The 17,500-nt window shown below is 36.6% G+C and overlaps 2 protein-coding genes across 12 annotated transcripts in view; one reads left to right on the top strand and one right to left on the bottom strand.

Moving 5' to 3' along the window:
- Window positions 1–5,785, top strand: part of LOC124955771 — a 31,266-nt gene extending 25,481 nt beyond the window's left edge. For all 8 annotated transcript variants that reach the window (XM_047510680.1, XM_047510678.1, XM_047510679.1 and 5 more), the window contains exons 3-4: window positions 1,517–1,653; window positions 1,828–5,785. In XM_047510680.1, the coding sequence (XP_047366636.1) occupies window positions 1,517–1,653; window positions 1,828–4,599 (2,909 nt within the window). In that variant the 3' untranslated portion in view covers window positions 4,600–5,785. The remainder of the gene's footprint in view (window positions 1–1,516; window positions 1,654–1,827) is intronic.
- The window catches only part of LOC124955770 (tyrosine-protein kinase transmembrane receptor Ror), a 192,780-nt gene that overhangs the window by 143,933 nt on the left and 31,347 nt on the right, over window positions 1–17,500 (bottom strand). The window contains exons 1-2 of one of the 4 annotated variants that reach the window (XM_047510671.1): window positions 12,577–13,891; window positions 11,579–11,781 (exon numbers count right to left, since the gene is read on the bottom strand). The exons of the other annotated variants lie outside the window; for them this stretch is intronic. Of the exons in view, the coding sequence (XP_047366627.1) occupies window positions 11,579–11,585 (7 nt within the window). The 5' untranslated portion in view covers window positions 11,586–11,781; window positions 12,577–13,891. Of the gene's footprint in view, window positions 1–11,578; window positions 11,782–12,576; window positions 13,892–17,500 lie in introns of those variants that run through there. 4 annotated transcript variants of the gene reach the window in all.

The raw sequence follows: 17,500 nt of genomic DNA, 5'->3' as shown, positions 1-17,500 counted from the left end.
GTGTTATAATATAACACACACACACACACACACAGACGGTAGAAAGTGTGTAGTAACCGACATTCGTATAAAAAATGAAATTCCCAATTCGAAAACCCGAACGGAATAATTATTCGTCGAATTAACTCTGCGCGAAAGATATCGAATGAAATTCTGCGATAAAGAGAGAGATAGAGAGAGATTTTAATTACGAAATATTGGGTCTCCTTGTTACACGATATTTTTTTTCTACTTTTTTCTTTTCTCTCTCTCTCTCTCTCTTTTTTTTTTTTGCACACGATTCACAGTCACACGGTTTTCTTAACGCATCATACTTAATTTTACACGGTTGCAAAAACCGTGCGCACCAATTAATTTGCATAAAATGTCACGGAAGTCTCGAGTATTAGAAAAAAAAAAAAAAAAAAAAAAAAAAAAAGAAAAGAAAAAGAAGAAAAAAGACAGGGAGAGAAAATAAGAAAAAAGAGATTCATTTTTCTCAATATATTAATTTTTCTTTCACAAGTCTATTAGAAATAAAATGTTTTTAATTAAAATGCATTTCTCTATATTTTAAATTGCTTTCTTTATTTTTATTTCTTTTTTCTTTTCTCTTTTTTTTTCCTTGCGTATCAATTTTAGCGGGGAATTTTTTTTCTTTTCCTTTCGATAAAATAGAAAAGAAAACTGAAAAAAGAAATTTTATCCGAAGATGAAATCAATCGATCTAACTATCCATCTATTCATTCTATTTTATCTATTCTATCTATCGAATTCGATCCACTCGACGTCGGTTGACACTAGATCGTTTTTTACGATTAGTAAAAGTATCGATTTTCGATGTAGGAATTGGTAGTATAGAGGGAGAAGAGAGGGAGTGGGAGGGGAGGGGGTTAGGAAAAAAGGCCAAGAAAACCGTTCGATTTATTAAATTCGATCTTTAAATGAGCTACGACGAGAGAAGTTTACTAGTTTTCGCGTTGAGTTAAGTAATTGGAAGGTCCAGAGGCCGCGGTGATTTATCACTCGATCCTTGACACGTGCGAGTCGAACGAGCAAGCGAGAAATACGAAAGGTTAGAGAGTACAGAAGAGAAGGAGACGAAGAAAGAGAAGGAGGAGCTCCTCAAAGCCCAGAGATTGTTCTCCCTCGCTGACCAATGATCGATCGATTCAATAGATGTACCAGGCAGCCCTCACTGACTCGACTAAAGCCAGTGATTAAGTGATTTTCCTAGTGAAAGAATGAAAGAAAGAGAAAGAGGAAGAATGAGAGAAAGTGTCAAAGAGAGAGAGAAAGAGAAATAAAGAGAAAGAGAGAGAAAAAGATGAATCTTAGAGGAAAGTTCTTTCTCTCTCTCTCTCTCTCTCTCTCTCTCTCTCTCTCTCTCTTTCTCTTTCTGTGTACCTACCCATCTATCTATATATTTATATATGTGTATATATATATATATCATTCTCTTTCTAACACACTGTTCATTTTCTATAGAGTTCGAAGACGATAAACCGTTTCCTTTCGTTGGTACTTCTTATTTCAGGTCAAATCGATATAAAGAAATTGCGAAGGGAGAACGAGCAGCTGCGAAGAGAGATATGGAGCCTACGGGACGAGTACGATAAGCTCGAGGAGATACTAAAAAGACAAAAGAATCAACCTGAAAGCGACGAATCCGAGGTAAGTTTTCCTTTTTTCTTCTTCTTCTTCTTCTTCGTTTCTCCATTACATTTACATAAAAAAAAAAAAAAAAAAAAAGCGATCGAGTTAGTCTCGTATAATTATTCTAACTGAGAAAAAAGGAAAAAGAAAAAAGAAATAATAATAATAATTATAAAACGAATGGGATTTCAGGATCGCTCAGAGGAGGATGACGAGGAGGAACTGCATTCGGATTATTCCGACGAGAACGTGCACGAGGAAGAACCCGTGGGAGCCAGTGATGATAAAGATAGGAGAACGCGTTTACGGGATCGCGAGGAACAATTAGAGAACGCGGAGAATCAAAAGATATCGACGGAAAAGATGAACGGTAACAATAATAACTTGTTGCACCGTTTGCACGTTGATTTCGACGATCTGTCGGTGGTAGACGAGGAAGAGGAATTGAAAAAGGATAAGGATAAAAAGTTTGATAATGTCATTACAACGAACGAAGAAGGAAATCAAAGGAAATCGAACGTAAGATTATTCGAAACAATTAGAAAATTACACGACAATATACCATTTTATCCGGGTACATACGAATCCTGTCAAGGTTATACAGAACCAAATTATTTCCCGGATTGTCCATTGTTCGAGTGTCCCAATACGATAGTCGATCAATCGATACCTGGTAATAACGTATCGACGGTTATACCTTTTCCCTGTCCAAACCTATACGCGGATCCATTGATACCCCTTAGCAATATGGATTCACCATTATTAAATCCAATGAACGATAATAATCATCTATCGGATATCCACGTTGTACCGCCTATCGGTTGGCAAAACAATATGTTAGTTTCGGAAACGAAGCAATTGTCAAGTTATACGAACGTATTGTCTACCGGTATATCGAATGCGACTATGGGAATCTCCGATTTCGAAAGAACGTCGCAAATGGGTAATAATACTCAAATTATCGGTAACAATACGAATCTAACGATAGATAAAAGTCATTTCGATTCTACGGAAATTCAAGGTAAACAACAATTTTCTAAAGGATTGTTCGAGGATTCGTCGTTGGCCAACGACGTATGGGATGACGTTGACGTACGATCGATTCAACAAAATAATCTGGAAGATAATGAAAGAAAAATAATCGGCGATTGTAATATCGAGAACGAGGAGAAAGATTCCGACGAGCCGTACTCGTACGTTGGTACTACTGCGGAAAAGCGAAAACATTTCTTCGCTCCGTTGGCAACATTGAAATCGAAGAAATTATTAGACGAGGATTCACCAAATATCACTGGTAATAATTACTTTGGTACTGGTAACAGTTCGAGTAGCGGTAAAACAGTATCCACGGTTATATGCGGTGGTAACAATAATCAATTGTTAGGAAACCATAAGGGTTCCGTTGATGTTTGCGTGAACGGTGCTGTCTCCTATGGGAATAATTTCGTTCAAACGAACAAGGACGACGTACAGAGAACGTATCTCAGTACGGAGAATCTCTCAGTTATCAAATCTATACCGATCAATAATCAATTGATCAAATCTATGTCTTGTCAGGATTTAACAAGCGACAATCAAAATATGATGACAAAGATCAACAATAATAACGATATAGGACAGATGACGATAATGACCAAGAGCGACAATACCTTGGACAATTTTAACATCGACAATTCGACGACTAAGGCATACAAATCGCATTTGAACGTGACGTTAAAGATACCACGTAAGGAACGTGATAACGACGTTAATACACCGGAGATCCCAAAGTTACCTACCTTGGATTATAGAATTCTAACGAATCCATTTCTACGTAATATCGAACGAATCGGTTTCGAGTGTCCCGAACGAGATTCTCCATTGACAAAACCACTTTCCGTTCAAGTAAATGAAAATAACATGAATTACAATTATCCAAGTTCGCCGTTGTCGTCGTTACCGCTACCTCCGCCACCGCCTCCTTTGCCACCGCCGCCACTGCCACCGCCAACGAGTTTTGCTCGAGGACTTCGACCTAGCGAAAGATATCGTAGAAGGCAGGATAACATTGTGACGACCGATCAAAATCGTTTGTTGATTCCTACCGATCAATTGATCTCTAAAAGAAATCTATCCCCGTCGACGCAGGACTTTCAAGTTACGTCCTTCGAAAGGCCGAGCCCTCATACCCTCTTACCATCGGCTATGCCGTACGATTTTGAAACCATACGTAGAATAAACGCGACGCGTTATCTGCAGAATCAAAATCAGAATCTTTATCAGAACGTACCGTTCGTACCGGCCGGACCGACCGGTCACGTTTGTCACAACATTAGAATGTATTACGATCAGATTAAGAACAAGGTACAAGCGCAAACGCAAACCTCAATCGATGGTGACTCTCATATAGAGGACGAACAGATTGTTCGATGTTCGCGTCAGGATGATGATAACGTAAGTCTGCCAAATACACCGAGTGTGATTAGACGAAAACGCGCGATAAAGAAGGAAAAATTTGTAATTAAACAATCGATATCGCCGCACGCTCAAAGGAAATTGAAAAAGCAGAGCAGCGTTACGTCGACGGAAACTACGCCGGATTCACCTGACAAATCGGTTAGATGTCATAGGCCAAGGAAACTCAGCGTTACCACTACGACGACCTCCGATGCCCTCGAGGATAAGAACGAGAGTAGATCCTCATCGTCGGGACAAGATTCACCGAGGAAGGATCAAATTAGACGGGTATCGTCTTATTTCAATCCTAAGAAACGACCATCCGTAACGTCGATCAAAACAACCAGAAGCGCCAGCTTGGAGACTACTAGCAAGGAAAAATATTCCGACGGTTTGATAACGGCTAATTCTGATAAGGAAATGTTTAATACCGGAAATATCAGGGACAGTCTCGTTAAATCGAGAAAAGGTAGTACTAGCAGTGGAAGCGTACCCTGGTGTGCCTGTTGGGGTAATGGTTGCATTTGATTTCAATTTATTCGAGCTATCTATGTACGTTTATTTTTCCTTATCGTTCATTTTCTTTTCGTCGTCGTCGTCGTCGTCGTCGTCGTCGTCGTCGTCGTCGTCGTCGTCGTCGTCGTCATCGTCGTCGTTGTTGTTGTTTTTGTTTTCGTTTATGTTGTTGTCGCTGTCATTAGGATAAAATTCGAGATATATCTTAAGGAGATCATTGACATTGTAATTCCATTGTTAGAGTTTAAGAAAACGTATAGGAAGTTTTTGAATTCGAACGGAGTCATGAATACCATTTTAAAAATAGTTAGAAAGGGTTTGCCGTTAGACATATATACAAATGAAAACATGGAAAATCATTCGACATTCAAATATACGAGAGGCAGCTTCGGTTACGACACCGAAATGGGACCACGATAAATTCAACAACGACGAGAGTAAACTAACCTCAACTAACCTCAACTAACCTCAACGTCACTTTACAAAGTAACTTTTCTAAGTATAGGTTGTATTCAATACGCACGTATATATTACGTACGTACGTATGTACGTACATATTTCACCTAACGTGAAATTGTGAATGAAGTGTATCATAAAATCAACACCGCACCTGGATATTAACCATAAAACTAATCTCGAATCTGTGACTCGTTCGCATCCGAAGTGAATCGCAAACGCGTGTGCGTTTCTGTGTGTCTACGTGTGCGTTTGTCGAAACTTGCGAACAAGTATTACCGTGAAATTACGAATGAGAGTTTTGGAAATAAGGATCAAAGACCTTTTTGAAGAGTGTGAAAATGTGAAAAAAAAAGTTTTCATGAGATTCTGCTCTTTATATTTTACAATTTACCATATATAAAATCTAATATTATTTTATAGCCGTAAATGAGTAAGTGATATACAGTATGTATGTATGTATGTATGTATGTATGTATGTATGTATGTATGTATGTATGTATGTATGTATGTATGTAGGTACACGTATATATGTACTGGTACGTCATAATGTAGAATTTAATATTTGTTCTCCCTGGAGAAAAAAAAATATTCTATGCATTTATGTTACTGATAATTTTAATGAACGTTATAGAGTAATCAAATAGGATAGAAAAAAAATTATTTTTATGTTAGTATTAATAACCTTCTCATTTTATACTTTGGGAACATTTGATCGTGCAAGTAAATACGTGTAAAGATATCCAAAAATTGTATTCATTCATTTATTCGAGTTCCATTGATCAATTTAATTCCCTTTCACTTTGTTCGCTTTAATGCTCTACAAATACGAATACGAATACGAATACGAATACGAATACGAATACGAATACGAATACGAATACGAATACTGATACGATCGATCGATCGATCATCAATAAATCAAAGTTATCTCCCAGTAGAAGTTGGATTTTGGTGGAAGAGGATTATGTCCTTCTATAATCCAGATCATCGATAATTTGTTTCATCACTATGGACCAGGGTAAGATCGATCTCGGCGTACCGAAATTTATTAATGTTCACCGACGTGAACGAGAGGAGTACTTTATGCCCGGGGAAAAGTTACCGTAGGAACATCCGGCTTGAAAACTTCGAGAGAGTACCGTTAAAACTTCCTTCTCCCTAAAGTTTCACTGCGGAAGTTTTCGTTTCCGCTTCATTATGAGTATACGAAGAAGAATGGTAGGGACTTGAAATTAATAAAAGAAAAACAAAACAAAACAAAACGAGACAAAACGGTAGGAAACTAAACAAAAAAATAATAATAAAAAGAAAAATAAAAAGAAATTCAATAAATAAGGGGAAAACAAAACAAAACAAAACAATTATTTTATCCATTTCACGTTACTTTCGTAATCCATTTTAACACCTTTGTTAATATAATCATCAGGATAAACTTATGGATAATTTAATGGGTAATCCGCCGTGAGATTATTTTGAAGATAATTATGGTTAATTATCAGATTTGGTAGTAAAAAAAAAAATAAAAAAAGAAAACAGAAAAACAGAAAATTCACCGTTGAATTATCAATCAAAAGCCACGTTACGTTTTAAATCAGATCTAAGAAAAGAAGAAGGAAAAAAATGCAAAATAAGAAAAACAAAGAGAGAAATAGAGATGAATACTTCGTTAACAGTTTTGTTCGCAATTATCGTAATTATCGTTTTTTAAATAAATTTCTCGCCAACCTCTAGTTCTCACTCCCAACCTCAACGCTCGCTCCTTCCCTCTTCTGTCCCTTTCCATGACTCCGAAAGAATTCACAAAATTTATGCATCGCGTAATAACGGGCCATGAACGTAAAATAAGATTCGGGTGAGTAAAATTCATAAAGATCCTTTATGAAAATTTTTCACCATCTACCTGACCACCCCCCAAATGTTCCCAACTACCCGAACTCTCCCCATTCCCTCCTCCCTCACCACCATCGTTATTCTTCATCTGGTTAACACTGAGCCGACTAGTAAAAGATTTGTGTACCCTGTAGGAGCCCGTGGAGAGAAAGAAAAAATAAATGGAATAAAAAACGAGAGACAAAAAAAAAAAGAAGAATTAAAGAAAAAAAAATGGTCGACGAGACGAGGCTATCCGTAAGGTGGTTACTAAGTAAATTTTGTCAAGTAAACGTGTTAGAGGTACCAACGACGTGTTAGACGAAATTGAGTCAGGAGAGATGGTTCGGCTTTAAAGTGCCATTATCGGAATCGTTGTAAATTAAATTACGATCGATAGAAGTCAAGAGTAGATGTAGAAGAAGAACGAACGAACGAACTAACGAACGAACGAACGAGGAAGAAGAGAAAGAGGGAAAGATAGAGCAAAGGATTGGATAGAAGAGAAGAAAATAGGAGAGAAGAGGAGAGGAATGTTGGAGATTTGAGCCGAGTTAGTAAAATTCTCTTTAATTCTCTCTCTCTCTCTCTCTCGCACACACATATACAGACATGATACAGAATGAGAGAGAGAGAGAGAGATAGAAGTGAGTAGTATGACTTTCAATTTTAATGGGAACATTATTTTTGCAAGAAGAGAAGGGTAAGCACAATGCGCGCCAACTCGTTTTAGTGTCAACGTGGAAGACGAGAAGGGAGTGTGAAAGGGTAGGAAGGAGAAGAAGGAGGATGAAAAGGGGTGGCCAGGTCGCTTTCTCTCTCTCTCTCTCTCTCTCTCTCTCTCTCTCTCTCTCTCTCTCTCTCTCTCTCTCTCTCTCTCTCTCTCTCTCTCTCTCTCTGTCTCTCTCTGTCTCTCTTCGAAGAGAGTGGAGGCTCGGATGGTGCAATTAAAATGCAAATTATCCCTTTCGCGGAGGACTCGTCCTTGCAACCCTATAACCCCCTGCTTCCTCTTCCCCTCCCCACTCCCATCCACCGCTATCCCACCCCATTCCTCCTCACTCCCACCACGCAATGTTAACGCCGTAACCGATTAACTGGGAACTAATTTACGAGACTACGTCGAGCCGAGTGAAAATGAGACCGAACGAGAGAGCAGGAGAAACAGGGAGGGAGAGAGGGAGAGAGAGAGAGAGATGAATAGAGAAAATGACGTTTTGTCTGTCTCTTCGGGGAAATTCGAAGCGAAGGTTAATTCTGTTTCCACGACATCTTCTTCCTTGAGATTGAGCGCAAGCATTAACTTATTTCCAACGGCTATGTTTCCAACCAATCACATTCTTCGATAGTTTATCTTTTCAATGAAATTAATTCCTCATTTTTTACTTAATCGATCGTACGCTGACAATATTGTTCTTGTACTTTTATTATATTTTTTTTTCTTCTTTCTTTCTAACTTTCCTTTGTTTTCAATGTTTTTCTTTTTTGTGTTTGTGTTTTTGTTGATCGTCGACGAGCTTTTATCGGTCAAGCGTTACGATTTCGTTTTGTCCTTTTTCTTCTTGCTCTTTTGTTTTTTTCTCTTTTTTTTTTATTTTCTTTTTTCTTCTTTCGATTCTCTTTTTCTTTTTTATTGGTATTTTTGTTTCTTTTTGATTTATTTCTTCTTCTTCTTCTTCTTCAGGAATTTGTTCGAATAAATCCATCCGTTCGAAACTCCGCAGAGGGAATAGTAACCAAACATACTATTTATATACGTTCTGATGAATTTTTTTTTTTCTTTTTTCCCCCTTTCCTTTCGTTTTCGTTTCTCCTTCTTTCCTTTTTCCATATGAATGTTTCGGGTTAGAAAAGATCTAATGTCTTTTGAACGTTTCATGTAAGGGAATAAACGATCGGCGAACTTTTGAAACACAGAAAGTAAATAGTTTTCCTTGAGTAAAACGAAGTCGGTCGTTTGTACGTGGTAACATTTCTTCTTCCGCGTACAGTGCACAGCATGTATATACATACATATATACCTTAAGGAAATTTTCCACGATCTACTTCCGAAGTTTGGTGAATTTTACGAATACCGTCATCCCAGTGTCCTGCTGCTCCTGTGTTCCCTATTCTCGTCGTTACTTTTATATTATGTACTTTAGGAGCAATTTCATTATTTATTCACTTTTGGCTTTAACATTGCGCGCACATAGCGCCCATCGTTGACGTTAACCTTTCGAGGAATTTAAAAAAAAGAAAGAAAGAAAGAAAGAAAGAAAAGAAAAATATTTCCCTTAGAAAATTTTTTTTCGCGTTCTACCGATTTGAAATAATATTCTTTAAAAAGAAAAAAAGAAAGAAAAAGAATAAAGTATATACACGACGATCGACAAAAGTACACTTTAACAAAGTCGAAATCTAATATTAACACGGTTTCTAAGGTTCCCATCTCATCATCGAAAGAAATTTTTATGTATCCGAAAGGGACGGTATACCTCCTGGTAAAAAAAAAGAAAAGAAACAAAAAGAAAGAAAAAGAAAATAGAAGACGCAATTTCCTTGAATGACGTCGATACCCCACGCGCGGCACTGCAATTTGATCGCAAGAAACATTTCGCTTGCAAGAGAAGCTTTCAGCGTTCTCATTCGTGATGCTAGACGGACGGCTTCAAATTTCTTACAATACCTATACAAAGAGAGAGAAAGAGAGAAAAAACCGGGAGGAGTTGGAGAAGGAGCCGATGAAAGCTGGAGTGTGGAAAAGAAAGCTTGACGCGAACCCAAGAGAAAAGATCAGGGAGGAAAATAAATAGAAAAAGAAAAAAAGAGGAAGTAAGAAAGCAAGAAAGAAAAAAAGAAAAGTAAGAAAAAAGGCAAAAAAAAAATGAAACAAAGAAAGAAATGAAAGAAAGAAAAGATCGAGTAGCAGCGGGGCATCAGGAAGTTTCGAATTCAAGAATCCATTCGAACGAGTAAAACAACCCCGGATATCTCGACTTTCGATCGGAATGTTTCAGTTTTCCATCGAGTATTAAAGAAAGGAAAAGAAAAAAAAAGAAAGAAATAAAGAAAAAAGAAAAAACAAGGGACGTCAAAAAAGAGAAAAAAACAAAAAAGAAAACAAGGCGCGAAATTAATCGAGGAAACTCTGTTACGATGCTACAACAGCGTAAAATAAATTTACTCGATCGTTGAATGCGCTAGCAATTACGTTTTTATCGGCTACCTACCACTCCTCCCTCACCCTTACACCCTCTACTCTCTTATCTTTTCTCATTGCCCCTAAAACATTTTCTCCCGACGTTTTACAATACGAGCGGAATAAAAAAAAAAAAATATATATATATATTTGCGAGCCGGCCGTTCTTCGAAACTAACCATTATCCCCGTTTTATGCGGGGACTGTAAAAAAAAAAAAAAAAAAAAAAAAAAAAAAAAAAAAAAGAAGAAAAGAAAATTAAAGAACGGATATAGCGTGTTCGAGCGATGATGCGACGCGAAGGAGGAGAGGGAAGGGGAAATAGAACAAACAACGAAGGACAGTTGATTCGTGATTACAATTGGAATTTAAATAATCCGAAATTTATCGTTATTACTATTTTAAGATTGAATAAATTATTGAGATCCCACTTACCCCCCATATCGTTCGACTGATTATCCCAAGGAATGAGAGGGAAGAGGTGGGGGTGGTGGGTGGACTCGTGCCATTCCTCGGTTCGGATCAGTTGCTCGATTCAATTACGAACCATTCGCGTGCTTTATGCAAATATCCCGAGTCAGACGAGAATCCTGGGATGAGAGGGTAGAGGTTAGGGTTACAGAAGTGGAGGTTAGGGTTACAGGGGTGGAGGTTAGGGTAAATGGGGAAGGGGTTAGCGGCATTCTTCGTGCTGACAGCTAATAAGCTTCGCGTTTTCGTCCCAAGTTATGAAATTAATGTCGATGAAGAGCATTATTGTTCTCTCCACCCCACCCCGTAATGGTTATGGCGGTGGTTACGGCGATTTGCGATGGCGTAGGCAATGGCATAAGCGATGACGATGTGCGCGCAGTTAGAACGGTGGTGTGGTCAAAGGAACACGACATTTCGTGGGTTTGCGAACGTGATTACGGTGAATATTCCGCGCGTTAATTCCGTGTTTCGAAAATACCTGGGAGTTAGGAACGTCGATATTCGCCGAGAGAAATTCCAAATAATTTAACCTCTCCGTTTGTTTAATCCCTATTTAGAAATGCAAATTATTGTCGTATATGTGCGATAAATTGTTAATTCTGTAAATGAAACATTAGATTAATTCTATTAATACTGCTACGTTTACACGACACATTTTTTTCTTTCTTTTAACAATCCATTATCTCGTCATTTTAAACGATTCTCCTGAATGATTTTACGGTTTTATATATGCATGCACGTACGATACTGTTATCGATTGATATGCGATAATAGTCACAATTTTTTTTATCTCTTGATTTCTCTCTCTCTTTCTCACGCACATTCTGATATTATTATTCTTACATTTCTTTTCAAAAAAGTTTAGAAAACCGTATCTGTCCTTCGATCGTAAACGTTTTGTTCTATTTAGCATAGAACAACAATAACCTCACCGTAGATTTATGCATTCGATAGAATAACCAGAAAGATTTCGTCAGAGATCGGAATTGCAACAGCTGCTTCACGTACCTTCCATTTCTGGGTTGAGTCTGGCTAGCTTAGTCGAAAGATGGCAAGCGTCACGTGCGAGCTAACCGGCTAAATGGATCGCACGTGCAGTTCCAATAACAAGACTTTCAGTCACTATCTCTATCTCTCTCCCTCTCCCTCTCTCTCTTGGCAGGTAGTTACGTACATTTCAATCAAATCAATCACCTGACGTTGATCACGACCTGTACCATACGTAGAGTAATAGAATTGTAAAAACATAAAACGTTAATTCAAAATTCTAAAAATATATATATATATATATATAAATTTTGTCAATTTTGTCAACTTTTCATTATCGTTTAAAAAAGCATTTTGATTAAATCTCTTTTAACCTTACTACACAATCTTATCTTAAATAACCGATGAAATTCTCTCGCTTTGTTTCCTAACACAAAATTATTATCTCAAATGTATAACACTGATGAATAAATGTGTCAACCGGAAATCCTCGAATAGAAACTAGAAAAAGACTATTTTTTATAATAATAACGAATCAAAATATGTTAGTTCGAATAATCGAAGAACAAAATCGACGACCAAGAACGAAAGCAAGAAAAACCGGTTGTGACAGTTTCTCTGAACAAGGATCAACCTCAAAGATTAAGTTATCTTAAGATCTTGTGGTGAGGTTAGCGACGAAACTTAAAGAAAAGAGAAAAAAAGAAAAAAGGTAAGAGTGAGAATATCTCACGTAACGACAATGACAATTTGTAATCATTAAATCGAACAGAGCACGATCCAATTTTCAAGATCCTTACAAATATCGAAAGAAACCTATATAATAATTTTTATTATCGACGACATTTTTCTTTATTATTATCGCGAAAACGAATGGAATGAATAAACGTACACGTACGTACGAGAAACGAACGAACATCTTTGAGAAAATATTCTCTGTGGTTACTTTCAATTACATTAATTTTCTATCCTTTACATGCATACATATACATATAAATGCACACGTACGTAATACTTACATATATATACATATAATTCGTTATCTGAATGATCAGTAGTATATCTTGTAGAGTGACACGTAAACGCAAATAAAATATCTAATCCTTCGAACGACACTATTTCTTCTCTCCCTCTCTTTTATTTTTCTTTTTATTTATTTCTTTGTCTCTTTTTATTTTTGCTACCCAAGTATCAACCTGCGACTGAGTTGCAGCACTTCGCCTAATTGCGCCAAGATAAATGCGATCGCGCCATTGGAACGCGTCGATACGTGTTTTATTGCACTAGGAGACCCACGGGGCACGCGTCGAACGTATCGTAGAAACGTCTCATCTATCGTTTCTCTCTCTCTCCCTCTCTCTCTCTCTCTCTCTCTCTCTCTCTCTCCCTCTCTCTATCTATCTATCTATCTATCTATCTCTCTGACCCCTACTCCAACCAACCTCAAACCATCCCCATACCATCCTATCCCCCACTTACATACCTTGCAGCTAAAGCTCTCTTCTCGTAGGCCAATCGATTGCTCTCAACGAATCCGGTTCTCTCACGAGAACCTCAGAAGAGGTTAAACCGTCGATACCTCGACTTTCATCGATTACTACCTTCCTTATCATCCTTCTATTTTTTCTTTCTTTCTGTCTCTCTCCCTCTCTCTCTTTCTGTCTCAATCGATGGATAATTACGGTTACGAATATAAATGAGGAAAGATTTTTCTTCTATCAAACTGGACTTTTTTTTATAAAGATCGAGATGTATTCTCTTTTGTATTTCCTTTGTTTGTTTGCTTATCTTTTTTTTTTTCTTCTTTCGAACGTGAGCTTATCGTCGAACGAACGGTTCACGATAGATATCGTAACCTTAAGTTAAATGATTAATATGCAATGGACGAACGTGAACGCGTAGCGGCAATCGCTAATCTTTTGGTATCACCGAAAAAAAAGAAAAAAAAGAAAAAAAAAGAAGAGAGAAAATAGTACACGGGTCTAGTTAAAGGGAGGATTTTCGTTTTAAACGAAAACGCATGACGGTCCTCTTCTCTCGCGGAAACTAATTCGGGTCTCGTCGCACGCACGAATTTATTCAAGAACGGACGTTATACGAAGTACGAGGAGGAATGACGAGCGCGTAACGACAAATACACACACATGTACATGTACACATACACATAACATTTACATCTACCGACATACGTAATACGTACACGTCTATATAGAGAAAACACCGACGCGATTAATTTAATTCGACGTTTCGCGAATGCGGCCCACTCGGCTTCGCAATTTAATTACCGCGACGCAATAACTCGCCGTGGCACTCGTCCGCGAGATATTCATTCGGTATGGCCTATTCCATTTGTTGTCTATCCTACCATAAAGTCCACCTTTCCATTCACGTCTCCGTTCGTGGGACAAAGGAAAAAAAAAAAAAAAAAAACAAAACAAAGAAAGAAAAAAAAAAAAAAAAAAAAAAAAAATATACGAAAGAAAGAGAAGGAAAAAAATGAAAGCTAAAAGCAAAAGTTGATATAGGATACAAGATTGATTACACTGAAATTAATCTTTTTATATGTACGCGTTTATATTTATGTAGTTTTGATCTAGATCTCTATGTACGTGTGTATATGTATTTTATATATGTACGTAAGTATGTAGTTTGATCTAGTACTAAATCTTTTACTACGTTTATCGTTTATCTATTTGTTATGATAGATCGGATAAATAAGTACACGCTTTCTCTAAATGTTACAGTGGAACGATGACAATCGTTCATTCCATCATTTTCTTTACTTTCTTTTTTGTGCGGTCGCGAGGAGGAAGAAAGAAAGGAAAATAAATAACTCGTAATTGAATTGAATCAATCCACGTACAGTTACGAGGTATAAAATATTTTTTAAAGATCTACTCTTGATTATAGTTCGATTTTTCATTGACTCATTTATAGATAAGATAAGGTTTATTACGTTTCGTTACTTTGTTTATACCTTCGACGTATTTTTATATAACGACTTCCGGTCTAGGGTAGGTTGATATTGTATTACTCTATATCAATGCAGCTTATCAGTTTGAAATAAATGAAGCCCATTGATAGCAGTATAAAACAGATATAAAGAAGAAATGAATTGAATTAAATAAAAGTAAAAAAAGAAAGAAGGAAAAAGAAATAAGAAATAAAAAAAAACTATTAATAATATCACCTGCACCTGATCGATAAACGAATCAGTCTCAAAGTTTGTCCAAGAATAAAAGAATTAATTCAATGAAATTGAACCGTACGAAATGGTACTCGCAATTAAACACTGCTAAGATATTTCAATTATGCAGGCATTAATTTTTAAATCTTAATTAATTTTATAATTCTTACGGGCTTGAAATGAGATTAATTTTTTATCTTTCGCTCTATTTATTTAATTAAATAAAACTATTTCCTGTATATATGTGTGTGTATGTGTATATATATATATATAACTAAATTACAATTATATTATAACCAACGCGATTGAAATAACACACAGTGATAAATATTACCGCGAAAGTCGACCTATAAAAAGTATATTTCAACAAATTTTTTTTAAATTAATTCGATCCATCGATTCAAAACAAAGAGAATCGTAAAAATTAAAAACTAAAGAACGTGTCAACTCGTCGTCGTTCCTTCAGGCCCATTCCATTTTTATCATAAGAACATATCTTTCATCGCTTTTATTTTTACTCCATCTTCCTTTCCCACTCCCACAACGCCTCAAGCAACTCGTTTCGTTTCAATGCGTATTAATAAATTTATTAAAACGACAAGAATATCCATCTATTAAGTATTAAAGTATCAATTACCATCGAGATACCGTCGACTAACAAGATTAGAGAATACAATCACGCGATCATTTATATATTTAGATCGGAATACAAATCGGTGAATTTCACATTCATTCACGTTTAAAATTCAATCGGTGAATTGATATTCTCGAAATGATAAGAAACGTCTCGCTTGTCGTTTACCTTTTTGTATTTCTCAAAAGCAAAGTCGCGAGGATAACGAATAAGTCGACGATAACGAGGAGGGATCGATGACTCAATTTATTCGATTCGAACGATTTACGATGGGCTCCGACACGCGATTATATTCGTGATAATACAAAACAACAACAATAACAACGACGACGACGACGACGACGACGGCGACGACGACGACGACGACGACGACGACGACGACGAGGCTTTTTATCATCAAACGAAAAGCTTCTTCTTCGTGACTCGATAAATCGGATTCTATTATACGTCCTCGGCGTCTTCGTTGAAACGACATTTACTATACAACTTGGACACGCACTATACCTCGTCCTGTCTCTTTTCATTCATCCAGTTCCTCCATCATTCCAACCTTCCATCCTTCCTTCCTAACCTCCGCTTCGATATGTAATGGAAGAATTGAAAAGCCTGTCGTATGGCACGTCGCATATACTGATTTACATTTATATCGATCGGACGCGACCCGCGTAAACGAAAATATTATTATTAAATCCCTCATTGTTATACTTCTTCCGAATAACCCACGCGTTTTTGTCATTTAACGTCTAAGAATGACTTGTAAATCAATTGATCGAGACTACTCTTACTGTCACGGATCGATAACAAATCAATATTATCGACAGTTACTCGCGAAATATCATGCCGCATCGAATATTAATTCTAAATAAATCGTTAAGTTATGGAAAATATTTATTTCCGTATGATAAGTTCTAAGACAATTTAAATACAAATAAATATTTCATCAGTTTTTGTCATTTACAGTTTAATGATCGATTAAACGACTAGTCGTACTATTGATCAGATTGATACTAAATAGATATTATCGATATTATGACGAATAAATATTTATCTTACGAAGAATATTATGTACCGTAAACACGTGTAATTAGATACACGTAATTTCTAATCTTCGATTAGACTTTACGATTCATTCTCTTAATTATGTATTTACCTACGTATTTCATTTTTGATCAACGTGAAGAAAGACTGGTAATACGACGTTCGATAATTGAGAACACACAGCAGGCGTGAAAGGACAACCATGAAAAATCCAACACTTGAACGTTATCATTATTTTTACACGTTGGTAGTTCAATTAGTTCGCACTCGACGAACTCGAACCGCTTTCTACGGGGTTTTTAACGATCCAGAAAAAATATCTCCAATGCCTTTCGACAGTGAAGATAGAGGAGTTGAGTATTTCGGTCTGACAACCATTTGACTTTGCTCTCGAGTTTATTCCACTTCGATCTTTTTCATAGTATCCCCTTTGAGACGTGTTTCCTTTTTACTCTGTTGTGTTCTTTTTTTTTTTTTTTACTTTCTTGCTTTTTGCTCTTTTTCTCCTTTTTTTTATTTTTGCGTGTGTATATATATATAAAACAAAAAAAAATAGAAATACTTCGGAAAAAAATATTTATACAAAAAGAACATTTTCTAAAAAATATTTTCATGAAAGTAATGATATCTATCTACTTTCTTACGTCGATACTTACGTATCTGCTATGTTTCTATACGCAAACGTTGTTACGTGAATAACTAAATACGCAGAGGCAAATCGTTTCGTCTTTAGTCCCATTATAAAGAGAAAGACAGACACAATGGGACGCACATTGCGAGGCATCATTATTGTCGTCTGTTCGCCTGCGATAGGACTAAAACCGTTGTTCAGTATCAAATTAACGTTTACGACAGGTCGCATTTCAAACCTGGCTTAATGCCCGAGAGAGAGAAAGAGAGAGAGAGAGAGAGAGAGCAGAAAGCTTGCCAGTACTATCCGCACCTATATAGCTATAGGGGAAACCATTGAAATTCACTCGAATCGTAACGAGTTAAAAGCAAATTATATACCTCACTCGAGACTTCATCCTGGACACTTTCGTATATTGGCGAAATGAGAAGCAAAATAGAAAAGCAAAAAAAA

The sequence above is a fragment of the Vespa velutina genome, chromosome 19 (genome assembly GCF_912470025.1).
Source record: "Vespa velutina chromosome 19, iVesVel2.1, whole genome shotgun sequence".
Classification (NCBI taxonomy): Eukaryota; Metazoa; Arthropoda; class Insecta; order Hymenoptera; family Vespidae; genus Vespa; species Vespa velutina.
This window is presented reverse-complemented; position numbering and strand designations above follow the sequence as displayed.